Here is a 26,849-nt window from a genome sequence, read left to right on the forward strand (position 1 = left end):
AGAGGGTACCTCCGTTTCGGATTAGGTGAGCTCCTATTTCATCATCATCTCTCTTGCACGCTTGCCCGTTTGGATTTTGTGTTTGCTTTGGCTTTGTTCATATTAAATAAAGCTTCAGCAACCATTTTGCAAATGAGACAGGCAACTTCAATTCACAAATAGTAACCATCACTTTTACAGATGTAGATAGATAGAAAATCAACTAATGGAGTCCTTCATTAAAAATCAGCACAGATCGTATACGAAGCAGCCAAATCTACTTGAGGCATTAAGTATCAGCAATTTTATTCTTTTTATTTTTCTTCTTTAATAAGGTAGGCCTCCTCACAAAGAACAAGATACATCTTTATCAAAGATCACACTAAAAAACATATTGTATTACGTGAAACTAGAGAAGACATTGAATACAAACATGTCGAGAATCTCTTCTTTGAAGACATCACCTGTCACATGGAGCTATTAATCGGGCAGCCCAACATATATTACAATATAGCATAAAAAACACATTTTCTGATCAACCATCTCCCAACCAAACCATTAAAAAGGACTTACCGAGTCTGTAGAGACAACTGGAAAATGCTTTACTGGTGTGGAGAGAGGTCATGGGCAAGTTCACTAAGGTCTGTGTCTTCTGCGGCAGCAATTCAGGTAACAGAAGGGTTTTCAGTGATGCTGCTGTTGAGTTAGGAAATGAACTGGTTAGTCTTATCCACCCTTTTGGTGTTCCACATATCCTTACTTTTTGCTGGCTTTCGTAATCTATTCTAGTCTTACAGGTGAAAGGGACAATAGATCTGGTTTATGGGGGTGGCAGTGTTGGACTCATGGGACTGATTTCCAAAGCAGTTTATGATGGTGGATGTCATGTACTCGGGTAAGAGGAGATTTCTCAGCATCTTTTTGTTTACTTATAATTCTAAAGACAAATCAGAATACCCATTTAACACAGTGAAGTGAATGTAACTTGTTTGTTTTTCCTTTCTTATGCTAGAGTTATACCCAAGGCTCTTGTTCCAATTGAGGTATGAGAGATCCTTTTCCCTGCTCTTAAAAGCAAGCCAAGAATGTTTTTGAACATCTTTCTTTGATGTAGTATCTATTGATATGGTTTGCCTGTATCCTTGACTAAGTCATGAGATCTACTTCCTTTTTGATCATTTGTGTGGTACTAAAGAAACCTTAATCAGATATCAGGCCATGCAGTGGGTCAAGTAATGATTGTACCTGACATGCATCAACGCAAAGCAGAGATGGCTCGTCAGGCAGATGCTTTTATTGCTCTACCAGGTGCAGTTACAGAAGGATTTGCTTTAAAACTACATCAGCACTCAAAGTTGCCTAGTTAAACAGCACATATATGTATCAGAATTCATAGCTAAAATGGTATAAGAATGACTTGGTGTAGCACTTTTTTTGTGTAGGTTATAAGAAATAAAAAATAAAAAGTTTCAACATAAAAACTCTTTTTTTCAGTACATCAAAAAAAGTAACTAGAAATATGCAACGGAAATAGAAAAACAAGAACCAGTACAATAATGCTTCTTTACCTGACACTCTCAGGAGGCTATGGAACCATGGAAGAGTTGCTGGAAATGATAACTTGGTCACAGCTTGGAATCCATACAAAACCAGTGAGCTTCTTCTCCAAACCACCAAAGCTCACCTCACTTTAAAACAGTTCTACTAAAGCTGAGGATCTGCTGTGTTCACAGGTAGGTCTCTTAAATGTTGATGGATATTACAACTGCTTGCTAGCATTCTTTGACAAGGGTGTGGAAGAAGGGTTCATAAAGCCTTCTGCAAGGAATATCATCATCTCAGCACCAACAGCCAAGGAGTTGATAAGGAGGATGGAGGTGGTATCAATCTTCTGGCAGTTTAATCCATTTAACGTTCAAAATAATGAACTAGTGTGATAAACATCAGTAGAATGCATAATCTTGTTGGATGATTAAAATATAAAATGCTTTCAAAAGAAATGAAAAATCATGCATCGAATTCTAGTTTTGAGTTAAACTGTTTCTCTGCAGTCAGCAATAAATCCACTCTACTGCTCAATTTACATACACCTAAAAATGTCTTTTGCAAACCAAAGGGTCCCACCAGCTGGCTGGTTTTGATGAATGATTAGGCCTTCCTGAGCTTAGAGAAAAATGTAGTCCACAAGTTATCTCAGAATCAAAATGAAAGATGAATGTCATTACCTAGATGAACTACGCAGTCTATGGCATCCTGCAGAATAAGACCTCCCTGTAACCTAAGTGGGTCCTAACCAGATGTAGGTATCGACTTCTTCACAGTCGATAAGAACCGGAGGTGCTGTAGGTGCTCTGCCTCAAAGTATGGGACCCATTAATGTATGTCCTCTCTCTTTTAAATAAAATAAAATAAACTCTATGGTACTTTTCCATTAAAAGTTAAAGAATTACAAAAAGGGAAGGAGAGGGTGATCCACAACCCTCAGAAAACCAAGGGGAAAGGAACCTTCCGACCATTACATGATGGCAAGATACATCATCCTTAGCATCACATATACCTCTTTAGAGCACTAGAGCGTAATGTTGAAGTGAATGGAATCATAGAGACCTTCCCAGTATCTACATTAGAGACCAGAGTTTTCCAACCATGCTTCAAACCTTACAACAAACTGAAGGAACTACTTCCTTAACAACATACTGACTTTCAACTTGCTTTTCTTGGTCCTTGCAGGAATATTCACCTGTGCATGATCAAGTTGCCCCAGCCAGTTGGACAGTTGAAGCACCACAGATCATCCCAAATTCTTGAAAACATCCTGTGCGGCTCCATAACACTGAAGCAGAACATTATCTTTTATTCAACCATGACAAACTGATTTCAGGAAATTAATTTGGAGAATACTTTAGCTTCTACCGTGAGTGTCACTGAAATGGTTTTGAATTTCTGTACTTTTTATTAAATATTTCATTTAGTATTGAGGAAACCAATACACATACTTGGTAATGGACAAAAAAAAAAAAAAAAAACAAGTTCAGAACTTTGTACATGGAATTGGATACATGCCAATAAGTTGCCAGTTTGGATCTAAGAACTGCTCATTGTAAAGGAGTGAGCTTCAACTTATATCTCCACTACCATTCAAAAAAAAACTCTAAACTTAAATCTTTCCGCCAAACCAAGCAAAGAGATGCAGAATAGAACCAGAAAATAATTTAGGAAACAAATATAGTTCCCCAGCTGAAGTAGGGTTTACAAGCCAATATGATGTTAGAAGAAACTATAGATGTCTTAAAGAATAAAGCTAAAGCCTGCTGAAAGGTTAAGAACAGAAAGAAAGCCTTATCTACAGTATAGAACCCACACACCATAAAAGACGGGTAATTTTGTATATATCAGGCAGATGAATGTCAATAGCCAAGGGAAAAAACACTGGTACATTTCAGTGGCCAACAGCAAACCAATTGCACATCCACCATCCAAGAGCTAAGTGAATGGTGAATATCACTAGCCAAGAATGAACCCACACATAAAAGATGATAACCACTAATTAGACACCAGAAATATTACAATAGTATTTGGGAGGTTTTTTACATATACTCTCACTTAGTTTATAACAGAGATGAGACATCCATGAATATTATTCACAATATGCTACTTTACAACTACAAGGACGAAACCCTTTCTCTGTCACTAGAATTATAACTTGAAAAGATGAAATGGCTTGAAGCAGCATTCACAGAGATCTGACATCTAATGTGGCAGAGCCATGAACTCAATTAAGGCTCCATGACTCGTACAAATGCATGCAGGAATAGTGCGAGAATATTTTTGAAAGAGGTAGACTTTATCAATGCATCTTCCCGGCCATATTGAGACCAAAAGGCAGGACAAATATATTTTGAAACAAAATGCAAGCATAGAACAGAACTTGGTGAATTAGCTCCATACGCAACAGCCTATTGGTGGAAACCTTTCTAACTACCAAGCAAATAGAATGTTCTGCTGCATCAAAGTTCAATTGATCATTTTTCTAAAATTGGCATTGCAATTGTTTTGCAAATCGGTCTTTCACAGGCTGTGTTATGGGACCAGCAAGGTCAGTACTCCACAGTGATTGAACATGTCACACTAAGCTATTGACTCACAACATCTCCATTGTTTCAGTCCTTTCACAACACAAAAGTACCAAAAATTTATTGACAAATGACAGACTGTCACCAATTCACTACAAGATTGTTCATACCTGAAAAAAAATAGCTATCACCTCTGAAGAAGATAGACTAAAAATGGCCTTTTTTATTTTATTTTCATGCCTGAGATATGTAACTGTAATCGATAGCCATATACATAGTAGAAGATACATGATGAAAGAAACCAATCTGCATATAACATTTTAAAAAGGATTTTTTTTTACTATTTAATCAATACAAGGGAAGAAAAGGAATACATCACTGTTGGGTAGCAGAAAATGCTCAACTTTTGAACCCGAAAAACTAATTGATACATAGTAAACAATAAAAGATAATCACACTAACCAAGATTCACAATTACCTCAGCAAGTACCAAGCCCATCCTTACAGTCCATTGTCAAATTATTAAAAGTTTCCACCCTTGTCTTTGCCCTGTACAAAACCTCAGTATCCACAGCCACTCTCATGTAACCATCAAACTCCACAGGCCTGCCATCGTTAAGGGCTTGTGTCTCATTGTACCACTCGCTTCTATTTCCCCACAATTCTTTAAAATCATCCAACAAATAAATCTTAAACTGTGATCTCAATTTATCAAAGTAATTGTAAAACGGCTCGTTAGTCGCAACATATAATTTCCTCCACGGCCTAATCAACTGCTGAAGCTTCATCAGGAGTGAGTCAGGAGAAGTATCTCTATCCAGATGAGGCCACATTTCCTTGTTCTCTGCCTTGGCTCCCCTAACCACATGAACAGCATCAAAATCCCAGTCTAAGTGCCCACTAATCTCTGAAACTATATTCATTAACCTCTTCGATTTCCAAAGCGCATGCCAAGGTCTTTGCACATGCTTAGAAGCAGGCCCTTCACAGACTCTATACCAATAATTCTCTGGCTCCGGCCCATCAAATTGTCGCCAAATGATGGTGCTCTTATCTTTCCTCAATTGCATGGGGGTAACCTTGTAGTTGGCAACCTTACGGACAGATACCCGCTTCTTCTTCTGAATCCGGTCCGAAACCTTCCACTCTCCCAAGAATTGAACCTCTTCAACCACCGAAGCAACTTCTTTTAGGTGCTCGAAATCAAAATAATATCTAAAATCCTTACCTTCCTCATCTTTGTTACTAGGATTGTAAGTTGCAGCCAGGCAAACGCTCAGATCCATAACAAAAGTACGATTGAGGTACTGTGCCTCACCGAGACCACACAAAAAGCTCCAGAGATAGTGATTCATGGACTTGCAGTAGTCGCCCCCGCGCGAGTAGTATAGATACTTGCCTTTGCGGAAATTAGCCTCCGATCCAACCGTAGGGATCGTATCGTTGATGTCATCATCCTTGAGAGGAGGAGTGAGCGTTGAATTGAGCTTCTTTGGCGGCCGCCTGGCGTTCTTGCCGGAATGCCAACCGTCGGCGCCAGTGACTTTAAGGGTGCAGTCATCCCCAAAGTCGAGCGTGAAGCGACGAAAGTCCCTATACTTGCGCCATGACTTCTCCTTCTTATTGCGAAAGCGCCAGGAGACGTCGCACTCGTTGGGCTTAGATCCGGCAACAGGGGTTTGATACTGGATGAAGACGATAGATTTGAAGATCTTGAGATTGAAGGCCTGAATGGCGGGGAGCACCCGCGGATCGGAGCAGTTTAGGGGGCGGGAGGCATCGTCAGGGCAATTGGAGGAGGGAGCAGCAGCCGGGATGAAGGACAGAGAAGCGTTGAAGGAAGGGGAAGGCGCGGGAGGGATTGAAACGAGATCTTCGCCGGTATTGAGGAGGGATTCGTCAGTCTGGAAGGTAGCGTTCTCGACGGAGGAGAAGACCTTGGTGAGGGCTTTGGAAGATTCAAGCCAGGGATCTGGAGGTTGATATGTGATGGCAATTACAGTAAAAATGAGGACAGAGAAGACGAAGAGTGAGAAACAGAGGTTGCTGATGAGCTTTATGATGCTCTGGCCAATGGGTTCCGTGTTACCCATTGCCGTCTGAGAATGTTGAAGCACAGCACAGCACAGCACACACCAAATTTCTCTCAACAGAGAATCGATCTCAGCTTCTATCCTTTCTGCTGCGGTGAGACGGATTGGAGTGGAGTTTGGAAGATGGAAGTGGGAAGCAAGGCGCAAGGGGGTGAGATGGGAGATTCTGGTGGGAGTGGTTGGTAGCATTTGGGCATGACATTTGCAAAATTTACAAGAACACCTAACTTCGTCGTCGCCGTTTTCATTTTTAACTCTACTAATAGTAGTGTCTTCAGTCTTGACTACGACTGGCTACCGCGCCATTTTCGGTCCCTAAAATCGAAAAGTGGGCAGTCGGAGCACCGTTAATGTCGGCCTTCAAGTTCAATCTATGTGGGATCCAAGAGAGACTCCCGACAGATTACCTACTTTGCTTGTCGAAGAAGCAGTCCAACTTAAATTGCAAATCAAATATCACTTGGAGGGTCCACAAAAGGAAGGTTGAATTTGAGACAGCCAGAGCAAATCTCAAAAGCTTTACAGAGCCGAAGCAACGAAAAATGCAGCCTTCTAATAGCCTGTGAGCCAGCTATTAGAATGCAATTGCAAAAACTAAACACTAAGGTGATGGATTGGACTTGCCTTTCTATTAATTGTTCTATGGGAGGTGGAGGAAGAGAGATGATCTCCCGACTCCCCGCATATATTGATAAAGGATTATCTTCGGTTCTGTTTCGGAGATTGATAAGATTTCTTATTCCCTTCGGTTTACGAGATAAGATATTATGTTTATTCTTTCTGTTTCTTATGTACCACCGCCGTGGGCAACGGTGCGATTCTCGCCCGGAAACCATTTTTATAGCCCACTATGTTGAAGATAAGAAAGATCTTCTGGACAAGTTAGATTTGTAATTTTGAATTGATTCAGATATAAAAAAAATAGAAATTTATTATGGTATTAGACTGGCTATCGCCGATCCTTACTCTAGGAAACCGCCGTTTCTATCTGCGGTGAGATTTCTCTTCGTTCGACTCGTCGTCGCTTCCGGCTCTGGCAACGATACCATGAGGTTTAAAACCTCTCGGTAAACAAAAACTCAAAACCGGCTCCGCAGCAGGCCCTGTCGGGGATCTATAGCTTCGCCGCGACCCTTTCCGTCACGGCCTTTGACAAACCTTCGCCATCGCCACTCTGGCTTCTGGTTCCGTAACCTTCAAAACCACGGGCGATATGCGACACCATCGCTACTTCGGCTTCCGGCCCCGTAGCCTTCAAAACTAATGCTACTGGTAACCTCTGAAACATCTTCTTCGGTAAGACTTCTGAAACCTCGCCCTGGCACTGTGACTACCGAACATCTTCAGCTCGCACCGCCTCGGCCAGCCATTGATTTTGATCGGGTGCGCCCGCGCTTGCAGTGGGTAACCGCCACGGCGGTCTTTTCCGGTCAAAGCATTGGACGGACTCCACGGCCACCATTGATAGACACGGCGAGGAGAGGGAAATAAAAGGCTGAAGATTCATTATACACAGACGCCAAGTCTCTAGAAATTAAAAATTGTTGGCACACACATTGAGGCATCTCCAGAAGTGCACGAGAATTTTATTAATTCTTATCTGGCGCCGTCGCCGGGACAGACTTGTGCCGTTGCAAGGCCAGAAGTGTCGGTCTTCACAGGCTAGACAGGCGAACCTTTCCACTCGTCTCCGACTCGGACGGTGCATTACAATATTGATCCATAGTTACCGTTTAATCACGTGACCTTTCAACAATGATATTGCGTATCTAAACTTGGCAATGTCAATCACCCACGGTTCAATCGATCAATAAAAAGACCAAATAAGAAAATCAACAATGAATTGCAATAGTGGATTTGTTGTGACAATCATGTTAAAATCTAGTTATTGAGTTTGATATCTAAGGATATTGCAATAAATGTATTCTATTGTGATGGAACACAAGTAGTTTGGAATGAACTCTGCGACCATTTTTCTTAAGTAAACAACATTCAATTATTTCATATTGTAAACGAGATACATAATTGCATACAACACAATATGTTTGTTGGCTCTTATTTCACCAAACTCAAATGATTGTGGGATGAGAGAGATGTTATTTGTCTTATCTTACACTGTAGTTGTGGAACCATGAAGGAGGAATTATTATATAAGGAAACACGAAAAATAATCAAAACATGAACAACAAAAAGATATATCGCTAAAAGGAGCATAGTTCAACCTGAGGTAGTAGCTTTTGTCGTCAAGAATTCAAGCAAGAAAAATGCTACTTATACGTGTCAAAATATAATGAAGATGGTTACAACGTTGCATATGATCGGGCACATTTGAAGTGCATTTATTGCAGATAACTCAAGAATACAGATTCGGCTAAGCACACAAGAAGAAAAACATCTCAAACTCCTTCCCTTGTACTCGGGAGCAATGCCAACAAATCCTACAAATGCTCAATAATAACAAGTCCTCCATGGCAAATCATGTGGGCAACTCCTCAACCCATGAGGAACTTTCAAGTAAAGTTGTCTACTTCTCTTTTTAAAGTAAGAAAACCACATGAATCCTTGATAGTGAAGCAACTGATCATATTGTTTGCTATCCTGAATTGTTTACAACTTAGAGAGTTGTTAAAAATAAAATAGTGGAATTACTAGATGGTTCTCATGCCAATGTTACACATGTAAGTCAAGTGGTGTTCTCTTCTAGTTTGGTTCTTAATAATGTTATATGTGTCCCGATTTTCCAATTTAAACTTTATTTCCATAAGCAAGCTTATTTATCATGCTCTCTATATCACCGTGTTCCTTGTTCATTTTTGTGCAATACAGGACCTACGCTTGGGGAAGATGATTAGGACAGGAACTGAACAGAAGGGTCTCTACTACCTTGATCACCCACAAAAATTATCTTGTTATTCCATATATTCTCCATCTAGTCTTTGGCATCAATGTCTCAGGCATCCTTCAAATAAGTATATGTTTCGTCTCCTTTTTTAATAAAAACTTTTGTCGTTCAAACAATTGTATGTTTTGCCCCTTAGATAAACATACTAGATTGTCATTTTCTTTGAACACAATCTCTAGCAAATCATCTTTTGAAATATTGCATGTTGATATTTGGGGGGTTACAAATTGCATCTATTTCTGGAGCCCAATTTTTCTTCACCATAGTTGATGACTTTACTAAGTGTACATGGATTTATTTTATGCGTTACAAATCCGAAACTCAAACTCACCTAATTAATTTTATTAGTATGGTAGAAACCCAATTTTCTCCCAAAGTCAAAATTGTGTGTAGTGATAATGGCTCTGAATTTACTCTTGCGCCCTATTACTTGTCCAAAGGAATTGTCTACCAAACAAGTTGTGTTCACACCCCGTAGCAAAACGGGGTAGCAGAACACAAACATAGACACTTGATAAACATAGCACGAGCCTAGCTTTTTCAAGCCCATCTTCCTAAAAGATTTTGGGGGGATGTCATTGTAACTGCTACTTATCTCATAAATCGGACATCTACCCCAATTTTGCAACGTAAAACACCTTATGAGCAGTTGTTCAATATTGTACCTAATTACTCACATTTACGAGTATTTGGATGTTTATGTTTTGCCTCCACTCATGCCCACAAGCCATCCAAATTTGATGCACGTGTTGTCCATTGCATTTTTCTTAGGTACCATTATGGACAAAAATGATATAGAGTATATGATCTTGAACTCTATAGAGTTTGTATCCTGAGATGTTACTTTCTTTGAAAAATAATTCCCTCTTAAACACATTTTTTATGCCATTGAGAGTCTCATGATTCCTACTCCCTTAACCTCCACTTTTTATGATGATCTTATACCAGGCACACCTACTCAATCATAAAGTCATGAAATTTCAAATATTGATAATGTTCCTTCCCCTCACATACCTTCTCCCATTCCCATGCCACTCCCTGCTCGTCGCCTATCTACCAAACCAATTAAGTGACCCAGCTTCCTTCAAAAATTTCATGTGGAAGCGACCCTATTGTCGTGACCTAAACAGTCATCTGCCTCCAACGTGGTCACAACATCAGGTTTACCTTATGAACCCTCTCAAGTTATTTTTTATGCTCATTTATCCACATCTCATAAAACTTTTTCCAACTCATTAGTCATTTCCAAATAACCAACTATTTTCTTACAGGCCATGATGTATCCTAAATGACATCAAACCATGCATGATGAAATTCAAGCACTATAAGCTAACTACACATGGATGCTCATATCTCTTCCACCTGGTAAGAAACTCATTGGATGTAAATGGGTATACAAAGTGAAACTCAAATCTGATGGCACCGTCGATCATTACAAAGCCCACTTGGTTGCTAAAGGATTCAACCAGGTTGAAGGACTCGATTATCAAGAGACATTCGCCCTAGTTGTCAAGCTGGCTACTGTACGTGTTCTACTTAGTGTTTCTATTATTCAATGATGGCATTTTCACCTACCTCCAGGTTTTGGATGAAAGGGGGTGACTCAAGTGTGCAAACTCAACAAGTTATTATACGACTTGAAACAAGCCTCTAGACAGTAGTTCTTGAAGTTTTCCACAACCCTAAAAATTGTTGGATTTCATCAATCAAAGGCAGAATATTCACCTATTTGTCCAATCCTACGAGAGAAGTTTTAAGGCAATACTTGTGTATGTTGATGATGTGGTTTTGGTGGGTAACATCTTTAACAAATTGAAGATGTGAAATGGTTATTATCCAAACAATTCATACTTAAGGATCTTATTCAACTCAAATACTTCTTGGGTATAGAAGGAGCAAGATCTTCAAAGAGGATTTTCATCTCCCAAAGGAAATATGCTTTGGAGATATTAGAAGATGCTGGATTTCAAGGAGCTAAACCTACAAAGTTCCCAATGGAGTAAAACTTGGCTCTTACACAATCCGATGGAGACCTTTTAAATGATCCTTCATCATACATGCGTCTTGTGGAAAGATTGATCTATTTGACCATTACTAGACCACTTTTAGTCTATGTCGTCCATGTTTTAAGCCAATTTATGAAAAAGCCACGTATGCCACATCTTGAGGCAGCACATAGAGTCCTTAGATACTTGAAACAAACTCTATGATAGGGTATTCTATTATCCTCCACAAGTACACTCTAATTAAATGCATTTTGTGATGAAGATTGGGCTCACTGTAAGGACACAAGAAGGTCAGTAATAGGGTATTGTGTATTTCTTGGATAATTACACATTTCTTGAAAAACAAAGAAACAAACAATGATGGCTCGATCAGCTGTCAAGGCAGAGTATCAATCTATGACTACTACATGTTGAGAAATTACTTGGTTAAAGAATATTTTGAAGGACTTGTAAATCAAACATACTCAGTTGGTCATGTTGTATTGTGACAACCAAGTTGCTCTATATATTGCCTCAAACCCGGTCTTTCATGAGCAAACCAAACACATCGAAATTGATTGTAACTTAGTCCATGAAAAGATTCAAGAATGCTTGATTAAGACAACACACATACAAACCAGCAACCAAAGTGTAAACTTATTCACTAAGGCATTGAGTTCATCCTAATTTGAGGTATTACTCAATAAGTTAGGTATCATTAACATACACTCCAACTTGAGGGAGACTGTTGAAGATAAGAAGATTGAAGATAAAGACAGATCTTGTAGATAAGTTAGATTTGTAATTTTGAATTGATTCGAGATATATCCCTTTATAAATATATAACCTAATAACATAATATTATAAAAAAAATAAAAATTTATCAGACTAGGAGAGCATCTGACTTTGTTGGTACAAAACAAGCCTTGTGCCAATTGCACACACCCAACTCCTTAAGGTTTCTCCCTTGCATACAACGTACAAATTTATATAGCATCTTCGCATGTAATTAATCTTCGTTTTGGTTCAAGAATCAAGATAATGGTAATTGCTCATTTACAAGAATTATTAAGAGTACATTGTGTTTCAGCCTTCAGGAAGAGTTTCAAGTACTTCAATTACCTCCAGGTGAAGAAGAATTAGATCTGAATTAAAGACAAAGTTTGTGTTCCAGATGGACTATCCAACATGGAGCAACTCCAACCCAAGTTGAGAAATTCCTCAAAAACACCCAAATCAATCTGCATCTTCCTAGAGAACACAAATGGCAACGAAGATTTCTCTACGCAAACCTTGCTTGGCCTGATGCGATGGATGTCATTTGAATCAAATGTGATGAATTTATATTTTCATTTGATTGGAGGATGATCAGTGAATTGAAGCTCACGTCAAGAACAAAAAATTAAACTATACGCTGCCTCTTTGAACCACACAATCTTGTTTTGTTCAAGACTAGGATAAACGATAGGCCATGCATAATGCATTCCTTGATGAATGAAACTGCAATTAAAGTTTTGCGACAACATAAATAATCAGCTTTTCGTTCAGATGACAAGAGAGCTCGTTCCAGGATGCCAAACCAGGTTATTTTTTCAGAACTCATTCCAGTAGTGGATACTAAACCGGATTAGTTACCCATTGAAGAGACAACATACCTCTCTACCTTAGGGTTTGTTTGCAACCCCATGAAAAATAAAAGAAAATAAAAATATAAGACTTTGATCATTATTTTCAAAAATAGTTAATGAAAATGAGATTTTGATCATTATCTTATTTTTACTAACTATTTTTTGGAATTATAATTATCATAATATTTTTTTTTAGGGTCTAAACAGACCCTTACTGAATTCTTACTGGTGTGAGATGTTAATTCAAAGCATGTAGTAGGTGTCTTAGACAAAAGATTATCAAATATTCTTCAAAGAATTACCAGGGACCCCACTTGAGGGAGTCTCAGGGATGAACTTGTAGTCGCATGCACCATTTAAAACACATTTCTGGTAAGAAACAAATTACAATTAGCAGTTTAAAAAATAAATTCCAATAAAGAATTGTATTATTTTCCAATATGTTATATTTTCAATTGTAATCTAAACCCAGTGTAGCTCAAAACTAAGTCTTAGTCCCTATTCATGTGTCAAGAATACTAAGTCTTTATATTGTGTCTTTTTAAAATTTTAATCATAGTAATAAAAGGTTAAAGGCTTCCTTTTTATGATACATCCCTTTTAATTACTATTAAATTTTAAAAACTAATTATAATAATAATTTAGATCCAAATTAATTTTAAAGAAAATTGAACTCTTATAAGAAAAAATTTCAAGTTTTTTTTTTTTTTTACGTGGCCTTCTTTCAAACATTATTTATCTTAGAGTTGTAGTTCTAAGAATCTTTTTTACACAACAATAAAAATTACTTAAGGTGGCAAAACTTTTAATGGCAAAATTAACTTTTCTAGTGAACATAATATTCAGTGACAAACATATGCAAACAAAAAATCTAAACTGTTGTTGATGAAATAATATTTCATACAAAATAAATACTAATATTACCAAAAATAACCTATTAGCTGAAATGTGAAAAAGAGACATTTCCTGTGGAAAATATTTTTACCATTAAATATTTTTCCACTACTACTTAAGAAAGAAATATCGTCAATCGTTAGTAACTTTTGTCAAAACACATTTTCCCTTATGCAAGAAAAGGATAATTAGCATATTTTTTAATAGTTCGTGGAAATATTTTATTTGGATATATATAATTATAATTATTCAACAAAAAATATAATTTCACTGCCAATAGTTAATATTAGAGTAAAAAAATATATCACTGAGAAATATATATATATTTTTTTTTGAACTTGATATTTCTAGTACTTGTCATAGAAATAATATTGTCTCCAAGGAATGCCTTTTATTATATTTAATTATTTTTTTCTATTTATATAGTTTTTTTAAATTTCCTATATAAATATAATTGAATAAATAAAAATAAATTATTTAATAAAATAATTTTTATGTTTTATTTTATTTTAAATAAAATAAAATATACTTGTATGTAATTTAATTTGCATATATTTTTTATTTTTTATTTCACATAACATTGTTGTAAAAATGATAATTTAAAAATTATTAATCTTTATTAATTATACCCATGAGAGAGACAAGTACCCTTCACTCTCCCTGATTGAGACTAAATGGTAATGAATCTTTTCATTCAAAAATGTGTTTATTTGAAATTTTTAAATAATATAGATAATATTAAAATAAAAACATATTATTAAGATTTTTAAACTATGTAGACATAAATAATACCTAAATAATAAAGTAGGTATTATTATAAAGTCATGAACTTTATCGCAACTAGCAACCAACCATGACATATTTCTTCAAGAAATAATTTTCACCTAAGGGTTGAGTGGGCGTTTGAAAATTTAAGTTTTTCAAATAAAGTTATACACACACACACACACACACACATATATATATATATATATACACTTTTCTCCAATTCTTAGTTTTATATAGATTTCCCCTCAAGTACATAAGGTGAACAAATAAATACATAAAAATATATCTTTACAAAGAGTTGGCGACCAGACTCTTATAACTTTTTGGATGTAATTCCATATGAATAAATTTTTTTTTATAAAAAAAGATGAATAAATATAAAATTAATGTAGATTAATACATATTTTAACATGGCATGTGTTAAAAAATTGAAAGTTAATTCAAGATTAATTAATAAAAATAAAATTAATTTGGCAGTTTTCTCAATTAGGCCCTGTATTTTAACATGCAATTTTTTTAAAAAAAGTCAAGGTAAAAATATGAAAAGTAAAAAAATCAGGATAAAAGCTAAGTGACTGACTTACTGATTATGTTAAAAGAAGTTAGAAGGATTAGAACGTTTGTCATGACAAAGAGAGTAAATGAGTAGAATACAAATAAATAGAAAGTTCGAATGAAAAAGAGGTATATAACCATTGTAAGGAGTAAAATCCACTTAGGAGGTGTAGAACCCACTAGGAGGATAAGAACCCATTGAGCAAGAGGATTCAAACCCATTTGAGCAAGAGAAGTCGAACCCATGGGTGGCTCTGAGAGCAAGAGGATTTTAACCCATCTCGGTAAAAAATAGCAAAAACGAGGCAAACCCCAATTACAAAACCTTACAGGCTCAGTTTCCTCTTGCTCATTTTGGAAAATTAAAGGATTTGAATCCTCTGTATACAAATTTAAATTTACAATCTTTCAGGCTCAGTTTTTGGAGTTGTATGTCTGCAATTTTTATAAGTGAGCTACCGTTATTTTAAGCATAAAAATAAGATTTAATGAATATTTTTCAGATTTTGACCTATTTTTCCCATTTTTGGTAGAAGGCAAAAACATCATTTTTTAGGTCAAAGGAATATTTTTTTGAACATTGAAAAGCCTTATGTTTAAGCCAAACTCATCCCAAATGAATTTCTCTCTTTGCCAAAGCATTTTCCAAGCTTCCGTAGCCTTCACATGATTTGAGAAGTTTTTTGTCCTCTCCCAAGCTCTAAAGGAAGTCAAAATCAACAGTTCTCTTATATTCCAACGTTTATTCTTTCAAATCTTGACTGAATACTTAGATATCTCTTTGTTGAACATGTGCTCTTTTGATTTTGAGATCATATTTGAATCAACATTTATGTTTTAAGTGTTTGTTTGATTCGCTTGTATTTAAAATGAAACCCCAACTTACTAAAGCCTCGAAGTGCTAAAAGATCTTGGGGCTGGACTAGCAATCTTCAAAAGGAATGTGGACCTCCAAAATATATTGTGTACTTCATATGTGATTACTTCCGCTTGAATTTTTATGATTGTGCATAAAACATAAATTATAAGATTGAGCTTGCACTTTTCCTCTTGTGCATCAAAGGTTGGAAATTTCAAGGAGAATATTGTCTCTCCATGTTTCAAGGGTGTAAGTGTTCCTTTATTTTTGTATTTTCATTGTTCTTCTTACGACTGTTCTAGAGCCAAAAAATCTAGATAGGAGAGCTTGCTAGAGCTAGAATGTAGCTAATCAATCTCAAGGAGAGATTTGTGTTCGTGTATTTGAGCATACACGTGGCCTAAAAGAAAGTTGGAATCATTTTTATGTAAATCTCAACTACTAGAGTAATTAGTGAAATTTTCCCAAGCAAGGGTTTTTAGGCAGTGACTACCAATAGGGGAACAATGACAACAAAAATCTTTGTCACCTATTATTGTGTGTGTTTGTCACCTCATAGAGCTAGAAATATAATGGTAAAAACTTACATGAGTCTCATAGAAAGAGGTCTCAATTAAATGTTTAGTTATTTAATCTTCTATTTATGTTTAGTTATTTAATTGCTCTAGGACTTATCATTTAGTGTTTAACTTTGGGTGTAATAGGGATGTAGAATTTAGGACTCCTTCATAATGATCTCGAGCCAAAGAGGGAGAGGAGAAGAAGAAGAAGAAGAAGAGAAGAAGAGAGAAAGGAGTGAGAGTTTAGAGATCGACTTCCAAGAGAAGAGAGAGGAGAGTTTGGACGAATTTGAGAAGAGAAAAGAGAACTTAATGCTCTACCTCTTAGCCAAGGGCTTCTATTTATAGTTTTTACAAAGCCCTTAGGGCTACAACATTACAAGAGAAGAGACATAAATAAACTAGTAATTACATCTTCATGCCATGTTTATGAGAAGTCTTCTTATTTACCAATATGCCAACTCTTGGACATGTGGGCTTTCTTCCTTGGACGTGTGAGCTTGAGCTCATCTTCTAACACTCCCCATCAAACTAGAGGAGAGAAAACATCATAAATACCTAGCTTGCCACATATAAAAGATATGATCTTAGATGTAAGCGGTTTAGTAAGAATATTTGCTACTTGCTCTAGTGATGAAACATGTTTGAGGGAGAATATACCCGCTTGAAATTTCTCCTGTATAAAGTGGCAGTCCACCTCAATGTGTTTGGTCCTTTCATGGAAAACCGGATTCAAAGTGATATGAATAGTTGCTTGGTTATCACAATATAGACCCATAGAACCTCCTTTATAGAATCCTAATTTGATAAGAAGGGACTTGATCCACAAGAGTTCATTGACTGTGTGAGCTATAGCCCTGTATTTAACTTCTACACTAGATCTCGCAACCACATTTTGTTAGGAATTAAAGACCCTAATTCCAAACTAACCAGAGCAATAATAATAATAATCGTAGAGGAAAGGATCTTCTTGGGGCTCCTTTTAAGTATCGTAATATCCTTTCCAAGGCTTGCCAATGGGTAAGTTGTGGTTTATGCATATACAAACTCACCATACTTAAGGCATATGATATGTCTGGTCTAGTTAACATGAGGTAGATAAGTTTGCTTACAAGTCTTTCATATTTTCCAATATCAATATCTTCTCCAGAACTTGCACATATTTTAATATTCGCATCCATAGGTGTGTCACCTTGGCGGCATGCCATCATTCACGTGTCTTTGAGGAAGTCCAAGACATACTTCCTCTGAGATAATAATATCCCGTACTTGGACTAAAGAATTCCTATGCCCAAAAAATAATTTAAAAGTCCAAGATCTTTAGTTTCAAATTTATGACATATCATGTTTCTTGTATGCTATTCGTATCATTGCTTGTTAAGACAATATCATCAACATACACAACCAATAATATCTTTCTTTTTGAGGTATTTTAATAAATACCGAATGATCTACTAAGCATAAAAAAATCCAAATCGTAGTAATGCTTGACTAAATTTATCAAACCTGGCCCAAGGGGATTGTTTAAGTCCATATAAGGACTTCTTTAAGCGACATACGAACTCCCCCTCAACCGCATAACTAGGTGGTTGAATCATATAAATTTCCACACGTATATCACCATTTAAGAAAGCATTTTTTACATTGAGTTTATAAGGGGGTTATGAAGAGTTAGCAGCAAGGGATAATAGGATACATACCGAATTTAACTTGGCAACATGAGAGAAATTCTCCTCATAATCCACTTCATAACATTGAGTATACCATTTAGGGATGAGGCGGGTCTTCAAGCGAGCAACAAACCCATCCAAATTATGTTTGATGGTAAAAACCCATTTACAACCCACTGGTTTCTTATCTGTTAGAAGTGATGCTAAGTTTCATGTTGGATTTTCATATAAGGCTTGCATTTCCTCATCCATAGCCATCTTCTACCCTATATGCCTTAGGGCATTTTGATAGGACTGAGGAATAGAGATGGAAGAAAGAGATGTAAGGAATTGATAACAGCCGAAGAGATGGTGAGACATAATGTTGGAAATAGGATGAGAAGTAGTGCAAGTACGGGGTTCTTTTCTTAGAGAAAGGGGCCGAGTATTAAACTGTGTACCAAATGGAATAGGGGAAGAAGGATTTACCTCGGTAGGATCCAAAAACTCCATAGGTGTGGTGTCAATTGATGCTTCGGGGGGTGGAGTGACATCGGCATTAAAGGGCACAAATGGACAAGGGATGGCTAGAGGGAATGAAAGACCCGGAGGAGCATCATTCAAGGAATAGATCGAGGTACCATAAAAAAAAGTCACATCCCTAGACACAAGTAACCATCGAAGGGTAGGATTGTAACAAATATAACATTTTTAGGTGTTACAGTAACCAAGAAAATGCACTTCATAGAACGAGGAGCAAGTTTACATTTCTAAGGAGACGTGGCATGGACAAAACAAGTACACCCAAAGACCTTCATGGGAAGAGAAAATGGGTCCTCACTAGGAAATAATATAGAATATGGAGTCTTATGACCAAGTATAGATGATGGTAACCTATTGATAAGAAAATAGGCCAATAAAAGTAGTATACCTTCATGGAGTAGAGAAGGCCCCGGGTAACCTCAAGGAGATGGCGGTTCTTTTTTTCTACAACACCATTCTGTTGAGGTGTGTAGGCACATGATGTTTGATGGATAAGACCATTATCTTGACACAAGGACTGAAACTCACTAGTCAAATACTTTTTAGTATTATCAAACCTAAGTACTTAAATTTTCTTGCCAAATTGAGTTAATACCATAGCATGAAAGGCCTTAAAGATAGTAAATATTTCAGATCATTTTTTAAATAGATATAACCAAGTAACCTGGGTAAAATCATCAACAAAAGTAACAAAATATTTAACTTGAGAAATATTTGAGACACTCAAAGGTCCCCATACATCAGAGTGTACTAGAGAAAAGGGAGCAATGCTTTTATTTGTTGGGCGAGGAGAATATATACTCCTCTAGTGTTTGCTTAACTAAAAAATCTCACAATTTAAAGTAGATAAAGACTTTAAAGAAGGAAATAAATGCCGAAGGGAAGATGTAGAAGGATGGCCAAGCTGCTTGTGCCAAAGCTGTGTCTCATATGGAGAGGATGAAAGTGTAGCTAACGCAGGCAGGTCCAAGTAATATAAACCCCCTTTTTCATGGCCTCCACCAATCACTTGTTTCGTTGTTAGATTTTGAAATACACAATAAGAGGGAGAAGGTGACAGAGCAATTGAGATGTTTTGTGAGTTGAATTACTGAGAGTAAGTTTAAAGGGAATTGAGGAACAAATAGGACATCTCGAAATAGAAGATGATCCCTTGCCAAGTACTTTGGTTTGGGAACCATTGGCTATAGTAACAAACTTATCGGGAATACATGGAGATAAAAAAATTAGCATATGTTTGTTACCTGAGAGATGTTCAGAGGCCCCAGAGTCTATTATCCAAGATGAAGAGGAGGAAGTTGAAGAAAGCATACCTGAAGTGATAGTGGTAGCAGTTGTAGAAGAAGATATACGGGAATGCCTCATTAATTAGTTCATTTTCTGAAATGTTTCATTTCATGAGTGAGAGTCATCTTTCCGGTTTGTGATTCAGCCTTTTCTTCTTGTCTATCATTGGTAATGGAGGTTGGGGTAGCCATGGCCCATTCTGGTTTGCCATGAAGCTTCCAACAAGTTTTGACAAGGTGATTTTGACCACCATAATAAGTGCATACATGAGGCTCTTTGTGAGAGGAACTAGAACTGGTTCTACCACTTCTTGTTCGGCCTCTAAAATTTCTATCACGGCCTCGGTTGAAGGATGATGCCTCTATTACCTGAATACATAGCAGATGAAACATCATTATTTGAGTTAGGAGATGGATCAAAGATTCACAACAATGTGGCACTTATATCATCAAAGAATGGTAGTGCAAAGGAGCTAAGAAGTTGGGTCTTAGCAACTTCAAGGTATGACTTGATATTTGTCAAACAAATTGTTGCTGCTAAAGCTTTCCTTTGCCTCTCTTGAATCAAAATATTGTTGGAGTATGGTTGAGTGATCTTCCACTCTTGAAGTAGACCCTAAAACCGAGACAAAAATTCATGATTATTGTCTCATTGCTTAGTATTGAGCATGTTTTGCAATACATTAAACAACTTTTGTAAAGTAGGCATACTAGAATATAACTTAGTACAAATGTCCCAAATCTGTTTGGTTGGTTCTAAGAGGACAACATTATTGGATACATGCTCTTCTATACTATTAATAAGCTAACTAATTACCAAATTATCATCCTTAACACACTTTAAATATGATTTATTTTCTTTATCAATCGGTGGAGAATGCTTGGTAAAGTGACCGAGAAGGTCTCGTAAACCTCTCTTCCCAGAGAGTAGAAAATAGAAACACAATAGATTTGTCATCCTCTAAAGTTGGTGATGAGCTCGGTATAGAAAGGCTAGCGCAGAACAGTAGGATTGACGTTGTTTTCAATAAAAAAATAGCAACAAAAATCGGGCAGAAATTTGATAACAGCCACGATGAACCAACAACTTTCTAGTTTTAAAACATCCTAGCCAAGCAGCATCGGGAATCAAGATAACAACCAGCCAGCCAAATCAGGTTTTGTGCATAGGTATGGAAAGACCAACTAAGGAGATGAGCCAGCTGGTTAAATTATTTGGGATAGAAATCGGATCCCATGATCTTTAAACAGCTATGCAACAACAACAGGGAAGATCAATCCAATGAAGCCAACAAGGAGATTCTTAAATCAGGAAGTTGCCATCCTCCAGAAGTGGCAACCATGTGGCTTTGCGACAGATTTTCCAAAAAACAAAGATCCCAGAGAAGCTGAAAATCTTCCCGGATTACCAATAATCATCGAGATATAACTACCAGAATGGCCTTCTCAAGAAGGCATATGAGCTCTTTGTGCTCTGTGGTGTAGAAATGGCACTTATTGTCTTCTCCAGCCGTGAACCAGGGAGCACGGACAAGAATTTTTCTGGATTCTGGGGTCCACCCAAAGCGGAGAGATAACAAAAAGACACTAGTTGTTTGAGCTTCTGATCACTGGTGACATTTCTGATCGAAAGTGATCTCCGACCTCGGCTAACATTGGCAATTCTTACAAGGAACAATTTGGACGTGCTGTTTTTAGAAGAGAGGTCAGCAAATTTGGTAGAGGCATTTTGATTTTTGTGAGCATGATTTCACAATTATTTATTGTGCAGATTAAACGGGAAGATCGGCACTCTATCTTACTTCCTAGAGAGCCAGTCTCTTGTTTCCTTAGCCTTTACTCTTTTCTTCAATTTCTGAATAAAGATCTCATTGGCCTAACTCTAATTGTGCTGATTAGTATCAACAACGGTGCTGCAATTACTGTTGTGTACAATCACTAAATAACATGTATTCGATTTGGAAGCTAGATTAAAGCAGGCATTTCTCAACTTGAACTGGACTGAGACAACAAGATAAGCTAGACTAGACTCACGTCACCAGGCAGTAGAAGAAAATGAGCAGTAATAAAAAATGTAGTTCCTGTAACTGAGAAAAACGAACCATTATATGAGAGAGAAAAAAGAAAAAAAAAGTTTCCAGAATCCTGAAAACCATACCTGTGTGTCCAGAAAATCAATGCTCTGATACCATATTGATTTTCAGGACTCCATGAATTTAGCTAATGGAGAAAGAGAGAGAGAGAGAGAGAGACCCATTGGGCGAAAATAAGAAGGAGAAAAGGGTTATAAACTTATGTCCTAATCTTCCCCCTGGAGCTCAATTTATAGATTAATAAAACTATAATATTATAATTATGCCCCTGGAACTTAAACTATTTACATCAATGCCATATTTATGAGATAACTCTTTATTTACCATCCTATCATCACTGTATGGACCTGTGAGCCTTGTCCTTGGTGTTGTGGGCTTGGGCCCATCTTTCACACACTTGGACATGTGGGCTTTCATTGGTCGTGGGCCCATTTTCCATTAAAAACATTGTGTCCAGTCTACTAGCCAATAGGTAAAGTAGGGATCCTATCGTGCTTCTATAGATTTTTTTATCTATAACTCTACCTGAGTTGTCTGAGTCAAGTTTCAAGAACAAACTCATGGGTGTGCTAATTGACTTTAGATTTTCAATGTTGAATCTCTTAAACAATCCTTTAGTGTTTTGGACTAGTTTATGAAAGTTCCATTTCTAGTTTACATCACTTGAAGTCCAAGGAAGAATGTGAGTTCATCCATTAAACTCATATGAAATTAATTCTTCATTACAATAGCAAATTCTTGACATTGTGAGGGGTTTTTAGAACCGAAGATGATATCATCCACATAAATTTGAACAATAATCAAGTTTTTGATCATGGTTCTTGGTAAATAGTGTTTTATCCACACTACCTCTCTTATGACCAAAATTTTCAAGAATTCACTTAATCTGTCATACCACGTTCTAGGAGCATGCTTTAACCTATATAGTGCTTTATGTAGTTTGTATACATGGTCAAGCTTGCTCATGTCTTCGAATCCTTCGGGTTGTTCAACGTCTACTTTCTCTTGAATGTACCCATTTATGAATGTGCTCTTGACATCCATTTGGAAGAATTTGAATTTCATATGACAATCATAGGCTAATAAGATTCTAATTGTCTCTAGTCTTTCCATGGGTGCATAGCTTTCTTCGAAATCAATTCCTTCTTCTTGGCTATATCTGTAGCAACTAACCTAGTTTTGTTTCTCACAACTTGATTTTCCTCCTTAACTTTGTTCCTAAAGACCCATTTGGCTGCTATGACTTGCTGATTTTGGAGTCTAGGCACTAGAGTCCAAATTTTGTTTCTTTCTAATTGGTTTAATTCTTTTTGCCTTGCTATGATCCAAAAATCTTCTTTTTCAGCTTTGACAAAGTTTTTGGGCTCTATTTGAGAAATGAAGGCACTATTTACCATAGTTTCATGAGTTGTTCTCCTAGTTGCAATTTTTCCTTGAGGGTCACCAATAATTTATTCTAGGGGGTGATAAGCCATGAACAACTATGAACCTATAGTTCTTTGGCCCCATAGGTGGTTCTTCTTGGTTATTTGGGTCATTTGGGTTTTCCTCAAGATTTTGGTCTTGAGGTTGAGTTCCCGGGGATGAATTGAAGGGGTTTCCCTCTTCATCATAAAAAAATGGTCTTGAGGTTAGATTTGGTGAATCAGATTCATCAAACTCAACATGCACTGACTCATCAACTCTCATAGATGTCTTGTTATAAACTTTATATGCCTTGCTATGAGATGAATAACCAAAGAAAATTCCTCTATCAACCCTAGAGTCAAACTTCTCTAATATTCTCTTTGGTTCTTTTAATAAAAACACTTTGCATCCAAAAGTTTGAAAATAAGTTATGTTGGGAAGGGTGCCCATATACAACTCAAAAGGAGTTTTTTTGAGAGTGCTTACTCAGTTTATGATATAGCAAGTGTTATTTATGACTTTACCCTAAAGTCTATGTGGCATGTTCAATGCATGTGCGTAGCTCTTGACATTTCAATTGAAGTTCTATGTCTTCTCTCAACAAAACTATTTTGTTGAGGAGTTTGAGGAGTTTAAAATGTATGGTCATGCTTTGATATATATTTTTTGAATTATGAATTTTCAAATTCTACTCCATAGTCACTCCTAATTTTGATAAAGCTATAACATTACTCCTTTTGAACATTTTCACATAATTTTACGAAGGCTAGAAAATCATCATCCTTGTGTACTAGGAAATCTACCCATGTGAACCTAGAATAGTCATCTACCACCACTAGGGTTAGAAACTTTTCGTTTGGGCTTAAGGTTCACGTAGGTCCAACTAAATCCACATGGATTAGTTGAAGAGCTAGAGAGGTTGAAACAACACTCTTGGGCATGAAAGATTTTTTGTGTTGCTTTACAAGTTGGTAAGCATTACAAGGTTTCTCTCTTACAATTTTTTTATTTGTTAGTCGTTTTAGTAGTTTTTCTTAGCTAATTTTTTCAAGGAATCTATTCTACATGTACGAGTCTCTTATGCCATAACTAATATTCATCAATATTTTCATCCAATAGATGGCACTAGTTGAAGATAAATCAACCATGTTTACAACATAGAGGTTTCTATGTCTATGTCCCTCTAAAACTAGTTCATCATTTTTATTTTTTACTAAGATTTTGTCCTTCTCAAATGACATTGTGTTTCCTTTATCAAAAAATTGACTAATTATAAGTAAGTCATGCATCAACCCTTCAATAAAATAGACATTAGATATGAAAGAGGTTGAGGTACTGATTTTATTAATTACTTTAAAGGTACCTTTGCTATCGTCTCCAAATGTTATAGGACCACCATCTTTCAGTTTGAGTTCTAAAAACTTGTTCTTATCACTGGTCATGCACCTCGAGCACCCGCTATCCAAATCTATACATTTTTGGTGCCTTGGCTCGAAGACTAACCTACATCACCCTTAGAGATCGATTCTAAGTTGGGTCCCATTGGGATGACATTCGAAGCGTTGGGTGATTTGAGCATCCAAACTTGTTTTCCTGAGGTTTGGTGGGTTACCACAACCATATTGGTTGTTTTGGGTAACCAACATTGTTCGTTGCCATTTGCATTTTTTATTTGGCAAATGTGGGCATAGTGTCCCACTCCATTGAAATAGTGGCATCAAATGTCAGGAATGGAAATGAACTTCTTGTTTTGGATATTCTTGTTCTTCTCAATTTTCCTCCTTGGTGTGTGTTTTTTATAGAGCTTTGACTTATTGTTCTAATTCAATGCTCTTCTTTTCAAAGGCAAGTCTATCACATGATCACTTGTTGATTACTCCACGTTGCCTTGAAGCATTAGCCATATGAATTTCATTTGCTTCCTTCAAGGCAATGAGCTCTTCCTTGAGCTTTGAATTTCTCTTTGTATTTATTTAGACTATGAATAGAATTTTCCAAAAGTAATTCTAATTCACTTTAATTGTCTGTGCCGCTTACCTCTTCCGAAGTGGTTGACTCTTCTTCTTCTTCAATTGTCATGAGTCCAACATCACTTTCTTCTTCCTCGGAATGGTTGGACTCTTCTTCCATAGTATCCAAACCAAAGACTAGGACCTTCTTCTTCTTGTTCTTTGGAACCTTGCTTGTGGATAGGGTTCTTCATTCTAGGTTTGGACATTTGTTTCTTCAATGCCCTGGTTTGTCACACTCAAGACAAACATGAGTTTTCTTAAAATATTTTTCATTTTGAGTCCTATATTGGCCTTTTCTAAAGTTCTTCTTTTGGTACATCTTTGCAGATGTCTAGTATTGAACCTCATCAAAGTTCTCTTCATTAGAGTCATTTTTGGCACTATTTTTGGCTTTAAGAGTAAGTGTTTTTCTTTTGGCTTGCTCTTCCTGTTGGCCTAGGTGGCTTCTCAAGAGGGGGGTGAATTGAATATTTCAAATTATAATCTATGTAAGATGTGTATATAAAATATCATGCAGATTCATAATTTAGATGGAGAGTAAACATGTACACACCATAACACAAGGATAATGTTGAATTTATGGAAAAGAGAAATACTTCATTGACTTATTATAATCAGAGTACATGAACCTCTATTTATAATAGAGGAAAGTAGTAGAGTCCAACTACAATTAAACTACCTTTGTCCCAATTACACCCAAACTCTAACTCTTAAAGATAAGTCCTAGCTTAATTAAATAACCCAATATAAATAGAAGACTAACATGACTAAAACACCTTTAAACTGAAACTCTTCTGTGAGACCTCCTTCCCTAATAATTATGGCTCTGTAAGGCTTCTTATTGTGTAAGACTCATAATGCCACTTCACGTGATCGTGGGTCCCACCAGCTCGTGTGACCATGGTGGGTCCATATCTTATGGGCTTGGGCCCATCTTTCAACACTTTTGGATATGTGGGTCTTCCTTGGTCTTATAGGCTTGGGCCCATCTTCCAACACACTTAGATATGTGGACCTTCCTTGGTCATGTGGGCTTGGGCCCATCTTCCAACACTCCCCTTCATGCAGGGGGGGGGGGGGAGGGGTAAAAGAACATCATGAATTCCCAGCTTGCTGAAAATGATGTATATGATCTTCTCTTATAAAATGGCAGTCTTCCATATCTTCCAACACTCTCCCTCACGCTGGTGCTCTCCTCCATGAGGCCTAGCTGGCATAAGATAAGTGAGAGTAAAATCACTCCAAGCCGTATGACATCGCTCCATACTCCAATCATAACCCATGCTAGATGTAGGACACACTCATATCATTCTCAAGTAGTGTCACTCCTATCTTTCGCAGGTAGTGGGTTTATACGTAGTGCTCATAAGTGTAGTAAAAATTCCTCCATCACCGTGTCACTCCAAAGAACAACGACTCTCAAGTGGTAGGAGTAATAAATGCCAATTAAGGGGGTAACATATATGTAGTAATAAGCTCCTCCATCACGATGTCCCAACCCGAGCACCGACTCTAACAGGTAGAAATGGGTAATAAATGTCTGTCATTCACAAGACGATGATA

The 26,849-nt window shown here is 36.9% G+C and overlaps 2 protein-coding genes across 6 annotated transcripts; one reads left to right on the top strand and one right to left on the bottom strand.

Moving 5' to 3' along the window:
- Positions 1-216: 216 nt before the first annotated feature.
- LOC137940012 (uncharacterized) lies at positions 217-6,355 on the bottom strand. Of its 5 annotated transcripts, none has more exons than XR_011110301.1 (5): positions 4,531-6,355; positions 2,720-2,812; positions 2,205-2,330; positions 1,548-1,797; positions 217-1,338 (listed from the first exon to the last, which is right to left on the bottom strand). XR_011110301.1 is itself a non-coding variant. In XM_068784910.1 (2 exons), exon 1 carries the CDS (start codon positions 6,332-6,334, stop codon positions 4,532-4,534), a length of 1,803 nt encoding a protein of 600 aa, XP_068641011.1. In that variant the 5' UTR covers positions 6,335-6,355; the 3' UTR covers positions 1,854-1,870; position 4,531. The 5 variants fall into 5 exon arrangements, 1 of the variants encoding a protein (XP_068641011.1); XR_011110303.1 differs by having other exon boundaries at positions 217-675; positions 1,225-1,338; positions 2,205-2,812; XR_011110300.1 differs by having other exon boundaries at positions 2,205-2,812.
- Positions 603-2,787, top strand: LOC137940697 (cytokinin riboside 5'-monophosphate phosphoribohydrolase LOG8-like). Its single transcript, XM_068785836.1, has 7 exons — positions 603-698; positions 777-874; positions 992-1,022; positions 1,188-1,287; positions 1,561-1,631; positions 1,713-1,856; positions 2,710-2,787. Exons 1-7 carry the CDS (start codon positions 603-605, stop codon positions 2,785-2,787), a joined length of 618 nt encoding a protein of 205 aa, XP_068641937.1.
- Positions 6,356-26,849: the final 20,494 nt, after the last annotated feature.

Source organism: Aristolochia californica, unplaced genomic scaffold (assembly GCF_029961685.1).
Source record: "Aristolochia californica isolate CCGP_79_NKW_82.1479 unplaced genomic scaffold, dmAriCali1.0.hap1 SCAF_9, whole genome shotgun sequence".
Taxonomy (NCBI): domain Eukaryota; kingdom Viridiplantae; phylum Streptophyta; class Magnoliopsida; order Piperales; family Aristolochiaceae; genus Aristolochia; species Aristolochia californica.